Genomic DNA, 14,886 nt, shown 5'->3' on the forward strand with positions numbered 1-14,886 from the left:
TTTTAAAAACAGGGTTATATGAAAGAATATATAATGTTTCTTAAAGTCTGAAAAAACAACCTATGACACAGGTCTAAGAGAAATATTACATCAACTCATTACCATGGATTCAACATAACTCGATATCAACTCATCTATTTTATGGGTCTAAAGGTAGAGCCACTCATTTGTGCTTACAATTAATAATTTATAAGCTAGTTTTATCTTTAGTGTTGATATCCTGAAATAGTATTTGATGACTGGTGCCTATTTCCTGCCCAATTTCTGGCCTTTCACTTTCATCCTTGGTGTCTCCACTTTACCTGGCAGGTCTACAGTTCTTTTTAATCAGTGAAGAACTGGAGCTCTCAACCTGAGACCTATGAACCTGTTTTAAAGGATCTGAAATGATAAAAAATTGTATGTGCATATGTATTTTTTCTGAGGAGAAGAATCATAGCTTTCATGAGACTTGCAGAAGGCCTCTAACTTCCCCAAGGGCTAAGATCTATTGATTGGGATTAAGCTGCTTTTTAAGAGTATCAGCTGTGCCCAGCCTCTGGGATTACTGGTCTGTGTGGAGAAAAAAGTCCTCCCTGATATATAAAATTACCCATAATCATATATCTCTAATAGTGCTAAAAATACATTTTAAAAAACAGTTCCACAAATCTAGTGGGTAAAAAACAAGTTGAATGAAAAAAAAAAAAACAAAAAAAACAAAAAACACCCCAGCAATATAACAACATGGTAGATTTTCAAACAAGCTCTAAAAATGCATCTAAAAAAACTGAGTAACTCAACTATAATGTGGCTGAGAAAAGACTGCTTAGGACAAGAAAATCTGCATTTATTTAGCAGTATAGTCAAACATAAACTTAGAATGCAACAAATCCAATGCATAGAATATAAATTTAGAAGTATCAAGATCAAAAAACTTCTACTGAAAGAGAATTAAAGAAATGCGATAAAAGGTATATTTAAAAACTACATTTGTTTAGCAAAAGGTTCTTGTTTGTTAACGTGAACATGAAGTCTAACCAAAAGCTGAATGTGTAGGTCTCTTTCTAACACTATTCCAAACTCTGAAGTTCATACACCAAAGGTGAAATACAAAATAAGCAAATGACGAACCTCTCTCTTTGGGTTTGATAAAGGGGCAAAAACTGGATGGAAATACAGGTGAAACGGTATAAAGTTCAATCTTCCTGTGAAAGCTATAGGCATAGGGTGTAAGGTTTTATTATTGTTTCATCTATAATCTCCATGCTCATTTTATTTGTTGGAAAAATTCAATAATTGTCAGCTATAGGAAAAATGCTATCTCTGTCATAATGAAGTGACTGCATAACATAAATATGTCTCTTATGGTAGCTGTTTAAGACAATGTTCAGTAACCACTGAGTGAACTGAGCTCAAGTTGATGATGTTTATGAACAGCTCATCACATCACCCACGGCAGTGGGAACGTCACCACTGCAGATAATAACGACAGTAGCAGGGTTGATGCCATATTGGCCATAGGTACAAGAAGCTGAGAAGGAAGGCCAGAGAAGGTTAGAGACAGCACATCCAGACCAGAGGAAATGGTATTAATATACATACGTAGATATAGATACATTTATCTATAATAATCATTTTTATATTAACGTTAATGAATTACTAGTATTTAGCAATTAACTAGCATTGGAAATGCTTTTGGTGGAAATTAAGAGTGTAAAAAATACATTAAAGAACAATTCCATAGTGAGAAATCACAGGGAATTGTGAAAAGGAAATATAAATGAATGGCTGCTAGAAGATAAAGTGGGAAAAAAAACCTACAAAACATTTTTTAAAAATCTGTCCTCCAAAAAGAGTTATTCAGATGTCAGTCTCCCTTAGAACAAATAGATATCCTGGACCCAAAAGGGTTGGCCAGTAAAGCACAGAGAGAGACCTCACATCAGTACTGGGATAAAACACCAATACGTGGCACACGGATTTTCAGAAAGGCCAAAGTGCTGATATAATAAATCCCTGCCATATCAGAAAAGAGCTGGAATGCGCAAAACTTAGGATGCATGAAAATAACACCAGGGAGGTGTTCCACTAAGCTAAACAGTAGTTGTCTCTTATTTCTCCTCTTATCAAAGTGTCTCTTCTTTCCTGGAAAGGAAAATAACTATGAATTATACTACAGGAATGGCTACTGATATATGAATGTGATGAATAAATTTGAGAAATGTCAGAATTCTATGTTTATTGGTTTGTTTTACTTTTCTCTCTCAGCTCTCACATGGCAAAAGATATCAGTTGCTTTAGTCCTGACCTTCTTTCGTCTTATATTTTGCTTGACTGTACAGAAAGAAAACCAGAAGCATTCTGTTAAATTCCTTAATTAGCAAGTTAAATACTCCCACCTGGCGGAGGAGGTAAGTCTATATTGGATTTGCCAGAGTGAGGAAGAACGTATGTCAAGATTATAAAATAACTGTATATTAAGAAAATGAAGAAAGCCATCTATTTTCGTAGTAGTAAACAAAGAAAGTAGTAAACAAAGAAAGTAGTAAACAAAAGGAAAGCTCAACAAGCTTCTCAGTGGCAGAAATAAAAATATATACATCTCTTTTCACAACAGTAATTGCAAAAAGGAGGGATACTTACGAAACACTGAGGTACAAATAAACTTTTCCCCAGAGAGAAGGAAGTTGGGTGTACTGTTGGGCTGAAAGCCTTAAAAATTCTTTATTGTAAAAAATTAAAATACAGATAATGATGTAAATATCTTTTCAATCCTTAGTGTCAACAGCTTCAAGTATATCCTCAAGACTTTTTCATACAAGTTGACTTATACTAAGTACAAAGTGGGGACCCTGGGAAAAAGCAGGTATCTGTCTTTACCTTTGCTGCTTTAACCAGCCTGTCACAAGTTCCACAGTGGTACAAGTTGTCACAATCAAAAACTTCCTCTTCTACATACATGTTCCAGAGAGCATCTTCCAAGCCAGATACATTTTTGACTGCTACTGTTAGATCTAAGAAGTCTTCCTGAAATAGACATGAATATAATATTGAAAAACAATTTCAGAGGTTTACAAACACATAAACACATCACCAACTCACACATATATTGGGAATAATCAGATATATGTTTTCTAAAACACTACAAATAAAGATGTAGATCTCCTGATTAGATGTTGTGAAGTTCATAACGCTAAGTATCCTTCTTTTGAAATAGAACTAGAATTTAGCTTAAAATATATCAGAAAAAAACTGATAAGAAAAGTTTATGAATTTACTGCAGATGCAATAAAATGTTTTATGAGGAAATATAAACCACAATAAAACACATATCTGAATTCAGAAGTGCATATATACAAGGTACACAGTACTGTTTTAGACTCTAGACTAGACTGTAAGAGCAAGGGCAGGGTTGAATTTTCTAATGTAAACTCCATTTCTTTATCTTCTTTTGCTAGGGTTGCCTTAAGATATACTGAAGAAGTTATAAGGAAAGAAATTATATGACCAGCCTGGTCAATATGGTAAAACCCCATATCTAAAAATACAAAAAATTAGCTGGGTGTGGTGGTGCATGCCTGTAGTCCCAGCTACTTGGGAGGCTGAGGCAGGAGAATTGCTTGAACCTGGGAGGCGGAGGTCGCAGTGAGTCGAGATTGCACCACTGCACTCCAGCCTGGGCAACAGAGTGGGACTCCATCTCAAAAAAAAGAATTACATTAAGCTAGGATAAGAAGGTCTTCCTATGAAAATTCAAGAGAATATTTTGTAAAAAGAGGGTTTATGAAATCTGCTATAACTACATTTGAATCACAATATTTCTAGTAATAAGCACTTACAATTTGGCAAATGTAATTCATATTTATAGTTCTGTATGTGTGTGCAACAGCTTTATTTTAAGAGATTTTGGGGAATGAAAATGATTAACTCATGGTGAAAATTTTAAGTACTAAAAGTAACATTTATACAGTATATGGTTTATAATATATATGTGAAAAGTTAATGTCTTTAATTTATAACGGTCTTACATATATTGTTTTGAAAATACTGATTTACTACATCATAGCTAAGTCAAGCATGCAGTAATTCAAAAACACACACAACATCTTAATTATTTCCAAACTTAAAAAAATCACTTTTTTTTTTTTTGAGACGGAGTCTTGCTCTGTCGCCAGGCTGGAGTGCAGTGGCGCAATCTTGGGTCACTGCAACCTCCGCCTCCTGGGTTCAAGCAATTCTCCTGCCTCAGCCTCCTGAAAATCACATATTTTTATATACATATCTATTTTCAAAAAAGCAGTTAACACTTTGAAAATGGTAATTTTGTCCTCATACAAATACACAAACTTTCTTGGCATAAATAATCACAGCAGCCTTTTATTAAAGGATCAGTGATGAATTCAGTGATAAAAATCATTGACTATATAAGATTTGTAGGGCAAACAGGATTGTATTTACATGAGGAAATTTCCAATTAGATTAAAAGGGCAATATGTGTCATTACGAAGAACTGAAGGTTATACTAATTAACACAGGATTACAATAGCTTTATATATAATATATAAACGGAAGCACACATATATAAATGAACATTCTGAAGAATATTAATAAACTAAATCCAATATTTAATTATAGATGTTTGTCAAATTAAACACTCCTCGGTCCTCAGTATTATCTATTTTTATTACCTCCCTAATTAACTTTCTTTACAATATTCCAACCATGATGACTTTGGCTTCTCACATGAGGCCACAGTCTTCTATTTGTAAATATCCCCAAATCTATTTTCCAAATATTAGAGTACTGAATAAAAGATTAAGTTTCAAGATATTTGCTTCTTTCAATCTAGATGGAGAAATCTGGATTATAGGCTCATGATTTAGGTGTAGTTAGAAGAAAAAAAACTCAGTAAATTACTTTTAGTAATAAACACTTTAATCCTTGTGTGGTATTATAGATCACACATTTAATGACATGAATTATAATTTACAACATAACTTATTACTAAAATACTCTGGCGTTATTTACCTGCCTCTCACTGACGTTCTTACACTCTTTACAGACAATCTGGTTAACAATGGTTCCATGATACAGACGATTGATGAGGTCATGACCGGAGGTCCCAACTAAAGAAGTTTCCAAAGCGCTGAAGAGGATTCGATTCAGTTCCTGCACATCATGTTGCCTCATTTCCTACACAACAGGTAACTTTTAGATGTAATTCTGGGCTTCAGATTTTTTAAAACATTAAAAAAAAAACACTAGTCAATAAAAACTCAAGATTTATCAAGCAATCCAAAGATCAAATATAAGAATGACTCAGCAAAACAAGCTGTGAGCTGGTTAAGACATTACCACCTATCTTTATTTATACTAAACAATGAAAATATGAACAGGCAGTGTTCACTGTGTACATATAACTCAATTCCTTTGACACCCAGAATGTCCATTTATTCTTGTGGGAAACCATACACATGGCCATGCCTCAGTAAGGAGAGAGGGATACACTAGGCACAGACCAGTGTCTAAGAGCTGGCAGTGTCTGCACAGGAACACCTCACTGAAATCAGAGCACATGCTGAATAGTCTGAATTATCAACAATAGAAAAGAACTAGAATGTACTGCTTTGAAGTAAAAACAACTAAAACAAGACTCAGTGCTACTGAGAAAAAAATCCTGATGGAACTTGCTTTAATCCATTATCAGTCATGCAGCTGTGTGTGAACTTCTCCTTAAGAAAAATTTATAACCAAACCAAGGGGCGCACCAAGACTTAGAAGTGGAGGAGAGGAGGAAGAGCAGTTGCGGGGAGAGCCAGGAGAGTGAGACCCCAGGAAGCAGGAAGAACTGGGGCTTTAAGGAGGGTGGTGAGTGCTACCGAGAGCTCCTTCTGCTGAGAACAGTGTCTTCTGGACTTGGCACAGGGATGTCACTGTTGACTTCAACAAAAAAAGTAGAAAGGAAGGAGAGGAACAAATGGAGAATTCAGAAGCAGAGGCAATAAACGAAGACAACTCAAAAATAAGTTTCAACCAAGAGCAATAGCTCATGCCTAAAATCTTAGCTACCTGGGAGGCCGAGGGAGCAGGATGCCTTGAACCCAGGGCTGCAGTGAGCTATGATCATGCCATTGCACCCCAGGCTGGTGACAGAGTGAGACCTCAACTCAAAAAAAAAAAATAGTTTCGTGTGAAGAGCAGCAGATAAAGTGGATGAAAGCTGGAGGATTTCTATCTTGCCTTTTAAAATAGAAGACCCTCAAGGATGTAAATTTATCTAATATCACTAGCTATGATGGGATAGAAAACTTGTGGAAGTTTTCAAGCTCTGTTCCTAAACAATCCTACACTTGGCAAAGGTACCACAGAGACCTTCTCCTACCACTGCAGGTCCAGTCCTAGAGGGTTTTCTGTAAGACCTTATTTAGAAAACAAACAAACAAACAAACAAACTTCACAGCATTAAGAAGTATGAAACCAGCAACTTAGTAAAGCTCATTATCAAAAACAAAGAAAAATCTATCAACTAATGACTAGATTTAAAAAAAGAAACAAAAACCATGCGGCATATCTATCCAATAGACTCTCATTTGGCAATAAAAGGGAATGAAGTATCGACATATACCACAACATGAATGAACCCTGAGAACAGTATCTTAAGTGAAAGAAGACAGTTACGAGACCACCTATTGCATCACTCCATTTCTATGAAATGTCCAGAATAGGCAAATCCATAGAGACAGAAAGGAGGTCAGGGGTTGCCAGTGGCTGAGTTGAGGGAGATGGAAAGTTACTGCTAATGGGTATGGAGTTTCTTTTTGGGGTGGTAAAAATTTTCTAAAATTGATTTTAGTGATGGTTGAACAACTCTGTGAATATGCTAAAAAAAAAAAAAAACCCCTTTAAATAGAGTGAATTTTGTGGCATGTAAATTATATCTCAATATAGCGTTTTTTTTTTTAAAGGGATTAACCCCAAGTACCAGCCCTACACCAGAAATTTAACATATTTGTTTAGGGAATGTATTATTGCCCCATTTTGCTTCAAAGTCCATGCCTTACCTCCTTAATCACACAGTATCACCTAGTTAAGGAGTGTTCCTGGTTAGAAGACCCCCCTGCAGAGTTTACTGTTAAAGTCAATATAACACTATTCCAATTGTTTGCTCTTTAAATTCTATGATAGTTGCCTGTACCTGTCATTACAGGAATACATCCATCTATTCCATATAAAAATGGTAGATTGGGATTTTTTTGGATTTGTATAGCTAACAGCTCATCAATATTTGCAACAAGCACCTTTACTCATTGCTGACAAGTGTGTAGTGTTTGTATACAGTAGAATTCCTTTTAGAACCCAAACAGGAAAGTGAGAGAAAGCCCACATATACAACAAGATTCATAAAGAAAATGGAGAAGGTCAGGAGAAAGTCAGGACAGGAAGAATAAAAAGACCCGCCAAGAACCATCTCACTTTTTTGACTGAAGCAAACATTCAAATCAGAACATGTGGATTCAAACAAAGCACACAACAAACACAGAATTTTTAAAAATTTACTTACAATGTAATTGATCCATTACATCCAGTTGGTCAAAGACTAAAAACCTCATCAACAGTTTTCTATATAAATGGTAGGTAATCTCCATGTAATAGGTGTTGTATCTCAACCAGACTACATAAAGACTCTTAGGGTAGAAACTGTAAAAATCAGCTCTTGTACTTCTCCCTGTTTTTCTAATCTTCTCCCCAGCCCCAAATCATAGCTATTCATAAAATACTGTATACAGCAAGTGTCTAAAAATATATATTTCTGGCCTATAATTTTTTAATGTGAGAAGGAAACATTCAAACAGTATGTTGAGACCCTATGACAAAATTAAAGGAAGTTGGATAACATTAAACCAGCCTTATTCTTTCCTCTACTGCTGGTAACTCTTCCTTAGAGAGCTGACCCTCATACCTCATTGCTGGTCCACCCAAAGCTGTCAGTGAGGTCTGTTGTGGATGCAGCTTCCTGGTCTAAGAGCAGAAGCTGGGCAAACAAGCGCTGTAACTGTAAAGGGATGATTCGAACCTGAATGAGAAACAAACACATTTCTAAATGAATTCTTTAAGTGTTGATTGAGGCTTTTGAAAACAACTGCATATTAGCTTTTTTATATCTCCCAGTTCATTCAGAAGAAAGTTTACAAATATCCTATTATAAGGAAAAACTATGATTCAGTTCTTCTGTGAAAATTCTAATTCAATCCAAAATATAATAGTTATTTGGAGTTTTCTACCTTGATATGGTTCAGATAAACATTAAAACTCAAATAGATCCTAATAAACCACTCAATTGATTACAGATTGACAGTAGTTTGAATCTCTTCTAATAGTCCAATATTTCTTTAAAATATCTCTGATACACATAATATCCCCCTCTGTAGAAATTTTCCAGGCACAATACTGTATCTCACTCTGGAGTTCTCAGCACACCCTGCCTCACTTTCTCCTGGCTCCAAGTGAGTTCCTGCCTTACTTGATGTGGTGAGGGCTGGCGCAGACTGAGCAACGTTGCTTGGACTCTGGTCTGTAGGCCAGACTTTACTGAAAGGAGAATAAGTATTTAGAAATTGTAATGGCAATTTGACATTCCCATGGCATTTTTATCATATACTACAAAAATGCTAATCTGCAATAGATTGGGAATAAAAAGAAATACACAAAAACAGGTCCTCTGCCATACAGGTAGCCTGAGAAGCACTGGGCTAGATCATGAAAGACTCCTAAGAAGTACAAATTTGGGCCTGAACATGGTAAGAAACTTTTGAATTATGTTTAAGCAGGGAGGAACGTGATTAGATCTGCACTTTAATATCAACACAGTAACAAACAAAATAATAAATTAACTCATTACTCAATTTATTTCCAGAGTACCAAATGAAAAGAATACCAGTCTCTATTTTTTTGGGGGGGTGGGGTGGGTATTGTTGCAAAAAAAGTGCTTTAAATAGATTTCTGGGGGAAGCTAATGTGGATGTTCTGCAAATATTTCCTTCACCAGAAGAAAGAATAAGCATAGTAAAGAGTGCTACATGTTTCTAAAACAGTAGCAGTATTGTACTTGGAAAAGTGATTATTTCTCAGAGGTAAAATTCCACTACCCACAGGGTATAGGCCAAATCACTTTAGGAAAAGATCATATTTGATAATTAATAAAATTATTGTTTTGTGAATAAGTCACTTAATTCCTTCTTTTAAAAAAATGTCCTGAATACTCTAAAACACCCCCAGTAAATCATAGAGGTAATACCTTTGCATCAGGTTTATCCTTATCTTCAAATGAACCAAGCTCCTCCGGGCCAAGAGAAAAGAGAGCTTCTATACAAAAAGGTAGAATCAGAGATGCAAATGACATTATTTCATTTTAAAAAATTGTTTTAGAAAGCCAAGACCACCTTTAAGTAAAATCAAGTAGATTCAGAAATATGACTGTGGCAATATTTATACCTTTACTCTATGCACTTTACTTTCTTGTAACATTTTTAACCAGTGACTCTAAGAAAATAAAGTGGCATGCTAAGGCTTCAGCATTTCCTAATTCTAGGAAAGGAAAATAATCTTTATGCATAAAACTAAAAACAGTAACATCAGAAATCTTTCATGGCTTCCCACTGTCTATGGCATCAGGTACCAAAAGCCAAAAGGAATCTTAGGAAATACAGTAGTGTTGCGGTTTTCCTGCCACACGTAAGGCTAACAACCATCCTTTTGTGGGAAGGATCCCCTTTTACTCTGAGATGCCCTTTTTTTTTTTTTTTTGGTGTGAAAATGTCTTTTCCGTATTGAAGGTAATAACAGATGACAGTGGTCTTAGCTGGAAAAAGAAGAAGTTGGCAACCCCATGTGCTTAAATTTCAGAAATTCTTTATCAGCCAGCATCTAGGTGATGTGCCACCCAACAGAGCATATTTGAATCTTTTGAGAAGTCTGTATCCAAGCCCAGGTAGGAACTCTTACTATGGAACTCTGATATACTCCAGGGATACAAGGAATGGAATAAATGTGTCTCCTATTGAAAAACTACTGCTGCCCTAGTGCTTACTGTTAATGAATGTTATATTCTTTCTAAGTGCTGGGACTGGGCAAAAATGAACTACAAATCTACAAGTTAAAGCATAAAACCATACAAGAACTTTTATGATAATCTCCCAGTACTCTCAGCTACATTGTAATGGAGTACGATGGAACCCAATCTAGCCCTATTATTTAAAATACTATTTCAAAATTTTTCTTCCCCAGTTCTCTGACAGTCCTTATCCTTTCCAAATTATACCTCCCTGTCAACCAGCATCAGGATTCTGGCTAAGCTATAAAAGCAGTGCACATTGTGCACTAAGATGTCAAATCATGTGCTTAATCCCCTTCGCTAGAGAGGAAGCTGGCCTGTGACTCTCAGTACTATTCTTGCCTAATGGTACTCTCCGTGACCCGCCCTACACTTGACCATTTTCCTCAGTCCCTTTGAGGCTACGTTTCTACTTCAAGTTGTCCTTTAACTTCAACTATATTAAAACCTGGAAAAGTGTTATCCCCATTAGGAATCTACTTATTAGTGCTGGAAATTTCTAGTGGTGGAATTACTGATTGCATCAGGGAGATATTTTTATGGATGGGATTGAGTCAAGGCTAAGAGGTACCACTTAAATCCCACATGCAATCCAATCCATTAAATTGCTCCTGGGAAGGTAACAGCGGTAAATATTTACTAAATATCTGGAGGCAGGAAGTCTTTCTAAGCTTAGAAGCAACAGAAGAACCACAAAGATTTGATAAATGTGGTGGTAGTACGGAAGAGGAACATGGCAAACCAGATACAGGATGAGTCAGGCTGTCTGTCCTCCTAATATGGAGACACTGTGGAAAGCTGAGCTACAAAGCCATGTAGTGCTGGGGACCCCAATCAGGTCCAGGTGAAGGCAAAGTAATGTTCACCCTGAGCCCATGGGAACACAGCTCCTAGGACCCTTGTGGAGGAAGCTGGTTTGCAGAGATGGGATATGGGAGAAATAAAGAGAGAGAAACAGGGGCAAGAAATCAAGGGTCCAATAAGGTCAGGCTAGCTTCTTGCAGTTGATTTCTGAGATCCCCTATATTCTTATAATAATCCCCCTTTCAAATTTAGCTAATTTGAGTTGTGGGTCTGTTTCTTGGATACAATCCCTTACCTAAAATCTCTGGGTCTTTGGAATTCAGAATTTCCAGAGTTTATAAAGATAATATGAAAAAAGTGTTTTTTATATATATACATATATATGTATATATACATATATAAAATGTTACATTCCCAGCAGGGTCTGGGACAGTTTCCATTAATCAAACAGATTAATATTCCTGTAATGAATGTATGAATATTCACCCACATGAGATAACTAAAAACTGTAAATAGCCTCACACCAGGTCTGGTTCTGAAGCTAAACAACTTCAGGTGAGATCAGATAAGGGTGTAAGCTTTCCAGATTTCAGAAATGTGTACGTATGAACGACTGTGGACCCATATAAATAGTATGATACCCTTCCCCACTCCAAAAGGTAGATATAATTGTTTGGATAACTCTGGCTTAACTGTTTGCTATTCTGGAGAAATTTTAAAACTCAAACAGTGTGACAATAATGAAGACTGATACTTAAGACAATTGTCTTTATGTTGTACTTCAAATTATAGGAATTAAAAAGAAATATATTGCTTTTTTATTTTTTTACTAAACATTATTGTAATCACCCAGGATATATTTAAGTTTCACATTTCTCTGCAGAGGGAATTACCAATTTATATCTTACATTTGCAACAATAAACATATACTGTAGAATATACCTTTAAGATAACTGGTCCATTTGTGATTTTGCATAATTAATTACATGTAAAGAAGATGGTACATATTGCTAGTCAAACGTACGTAACATAGCATACCTCTGAATTCAGGTGTGAAATGAAGAGTCTGAAGAAGGGAATTGAGGTAACAGGTTCCACCCTGATTTCTGATTCCGCTTAAATTGGTGAATTCTCTAGGAGCAGGAGGCTCCAAAGCTTTAGTCTTTAATTTCTTCCCTTTTCCATACTGATTATTAGACACAGTGGAATACTCCTCTTCAAAAAGGTCCCCAAACATTGTGAAACTAAATACTACCCTTAAAAAAAAGTGACATATAAATGCTTTTATTTTTAAAATAAATTTTCCCCAAATCCCCCCACCTTACACTTGGGAGTTGATTCTGTTGTTTCTTAGAACACAGGACTACTGTTTCTATGTACAGTAGTTGGGTTTTGGAGGCAGCAAGATCTAGGCTTTTTTCATCCCTGTCAGGATCCTAAGTACCTGTGTGACCCTGGATATGTTAATCTGTTTTCTTATGTGTAAAATGGGATACCATCTGTCTCCTCAGGTCATTTAAACTGTCAAATGACATAACGAAAGAAGGGCACTTAGTGTACAGGGTTTGGCCCAAAATAAGTAATAGCTGTTTTTAAAAAGGCACGTTCACATCACTAATTTTTTTAAAAAAGAAAACCCGTCACCACAACTAATCCACTGCTGGGATGGCAAAGTCAACCCTAGATTCTTAGACTCACTCACTAAAATCTCTGCTTGTCACACTCTTCAGTACTATATACCAGATTATGACATTTAAATTAAACGGATCAAGGTAACTTTTTTTTAGAGCAGTTTAGTACATAGTCCCGAAGCTGTTGGGCCGGAAGAAGTTCACTGGCGGGGGAGGGGGAAAGGAGGGCGGAGGGCGGGGAAGACTGCAATTAAAATTATCGAGCCTAAAGGCCTTCCAATATGTACCCACTAATCCCATCGTTAGGCCTGGGGGCCTAGGTGACTTCCCCAAGGTTTCACATCGGGTGTGGCGGAGGGTCACTTGGAGATGAGAAACGTCAAGGGCCTAGCATAGTTGCCAAGAGACAGGAAGCGCTGAAATGCAATTATTTTTCTTTTCCTCAGAAGAAAACTATAAAAAACACAACTCGAGAGTCTGGCCTCGAGCTCGCTGTCTGCATTCCTGAATTCCCAACTCCTACGGCCGGCCGAGGCCGGGGCCTTCCAAGCCACCACAGGCCCAGGGGCGCGAAAAGGCAGAGGTCCCCGGGGCCCGACACCACTGTCCCGACTCCAGGAGAGCGCCGCGTCCTCAGGCAGGCCTGGGCCGCCTCTCGCCTCGCCCTCCTCAGGCTGTACCACCAACACTGTGCCTACGCTTCCCACGTCCCTCCCTGGATCCCCGGCCGCCAGCCGCACTTACTGCCTAAAGCCCAGACCCCCGCCCCGGCCAAAACGCGAAGCGAACGAACCCGCCCCAACTGGGCGCCGCCATGTTGGCGAGGGCGGGTCTCCTGAAAGTGATTTATGGATCGTGGACTATGCTTCCCAGGATGCCCCGCTGGAGCGCCGGCCCCTCGCGCGGGGCCTTATGGGAAATGTAACTCCTCTGCTCCTAGAGTTTGGGAACTGGAACGGGAGCGGGAAAGGTGAGCTCGCTTACAAGTCGGCTGGTGAGTTCGCGGGTCCACTCGAGCAGGGGAGCACTCATTCGTTCACATTTTTAAGATTATTAAAAATTAACCCTTTAGATCCAGGGATCATAAGGAACTTTAAGGCTCATTACATACGGTTTTCTAGGGAAAGGGGTGTTAACACTATGGAAGAGAATCTCAACAGGGAGAATATCGTGAAAGCCCGGAAGGATTACACCATTGAAGAGGCCCATGTTGTTACAGAAAAACTGTGAAAGCCATCAAGCCCCAAACAATACAGTAGTGCTGAAGAAAACTGTGTCTCGATGTTGTGTGTGAGTTCACAGGATTTACAACAGAGCCTATCAAGGAAGTCATGGAAGAGATTGTGGATATGGCACACACACACACAAAAAAGGCATAAAGTGTTTGAAGATCTAGATCTTGGAGAAATTCAAGAGTTAATAGAGACCACATCTGAGGAATTAACAGAAGATGATTTGACGGAGATGAGTGCTTTTGAATCAGTACCAGACAATGAGGAAGAAGATACAGAAGAAGCACTGTCAGAAAATGAATTGACATTAGACAGTCTTGCAGAAGGATTCTGATAATTTACTTGGACCCTTCTATGATATGGGCATTGAAAGTAAAGCAAATAGTAGAAGAAGGATTAGTACTGTATGCAAGCATTTTTATTTATTTATTTATTTTTATTTTTTTGAGACGGAGTCTTGCACTGTCGCCTGGGCTGGAGCACAGTGGCACGATCTCGGCTTACTGCAACCTCTGCCTCCCAGGTTCAAGCGATTCTCCTGCCTCAGCCTCCTAAATAGCTGGGATTACAGGCACCCGCCACCAGGCCCGGCTAACTTTTTGTAGTTTTAGTAGAGATGGGGTTTCGCTATGTTGACCAGGCTGGTCTCAAACACCTGACCTCATGATCCACCCACCTCAACTTCCCAAAGTGCTAGGATTACAGGCGTGAGCCACTGCGCCCAGCTCAAGCATTTTTGAAGAATTGAAAAAGCAAAACTATCAGACAATAATTATGATGTGTTTCCATAAAGTTAAACGGAGTGTGCCTGTCTCTCCTGCTTCCCCTTCCACTTCCTCCACCAATTCCCCCTCTGCCACTCCTGAAATAGCAAGACTAACCCCCCCCATCCCACCCCTCCTCAACAGCCCAGTCAATGGGAGGCAGTGAGCATGGTGACCTTTATGATGATGCACTTTCACTTAATGAATAGTAAAGATCTTTTCTCTTCCTTATGACTTTTAACATTTTCTTTTCTCTAGCAGACTTTATTGTAAGAAAAATACAGCATATAATACATATATTACACAATAAATTGACTTTATGTTATTGGCAAGGCTTCCAGCAAACAGTAGGCTACTAGTAG

General features: G+C 37.8%; 1 protein-coding gene across 8 annotated transcripts in view; it reads right to left on the bottom strand.

Annotated features, from left to right (window-relative positions):
* Positions 1–13,384, bottom strand: part of LOC105473892 (ubiquitin specific peptidase 40) — a 93,877-nt gene extending 80,493 nt beyond the window's left edge. For 6 of the 8 annotated variants that reach the window (XR_011610147.1, XR_982562.2, XR_982563.2 and 3 more), the window contains exons 1-6: positions 13,273–13,384; positions 11,936–12,153; positions 9,278–9,345; positions 7,943–8,056; positions 5,011–5,175; positions 2,863–3,009 (exon numbers count right to left, since the gene is read on the bottom strand). Coding sequence is in view for 5 of the 8 variants with exons in the window: in XM_011728062.2 (XP_011726364.2) it covers positions 2,863–3,009; positions 5,011–5,175; positions 7,943–8,056; positions 9,278–9,345; positions 11,936–12,134 (693 nt within the window). In the remaining 3 variants the exon portion in view is untranslated. Of the gene's footprint in view, positions 1–2,862; positions 3,010–5,010; positions 5,211–7,942; positions 8,057–9,277; positions 9,346–11,935; positions 12,154–13,272 lie in introns of those variants that run through there. The other 2 variants (XM_011728061.2, XM_011728064.2) reach the window with 2 other exon arrangements.
* Between the last annotated feature and the right edge of the window lie 1,502 nt (positions 13,385–14,886).

This window comes from Macaca nemestrina, chromosome 11, assembly GCF_043159975.1.
Source record: "Macaca nemestrina isolate mMacNem1 chromosome 11, mMacNem.hap1, whole genome shotgun sequence".
NCBI classification, from domain to species: Eukaryota; Metazoa; Chordata; class Mammalia; order Primates; family Cercopithecidae; genus Macaca; species Macaca nemestrina.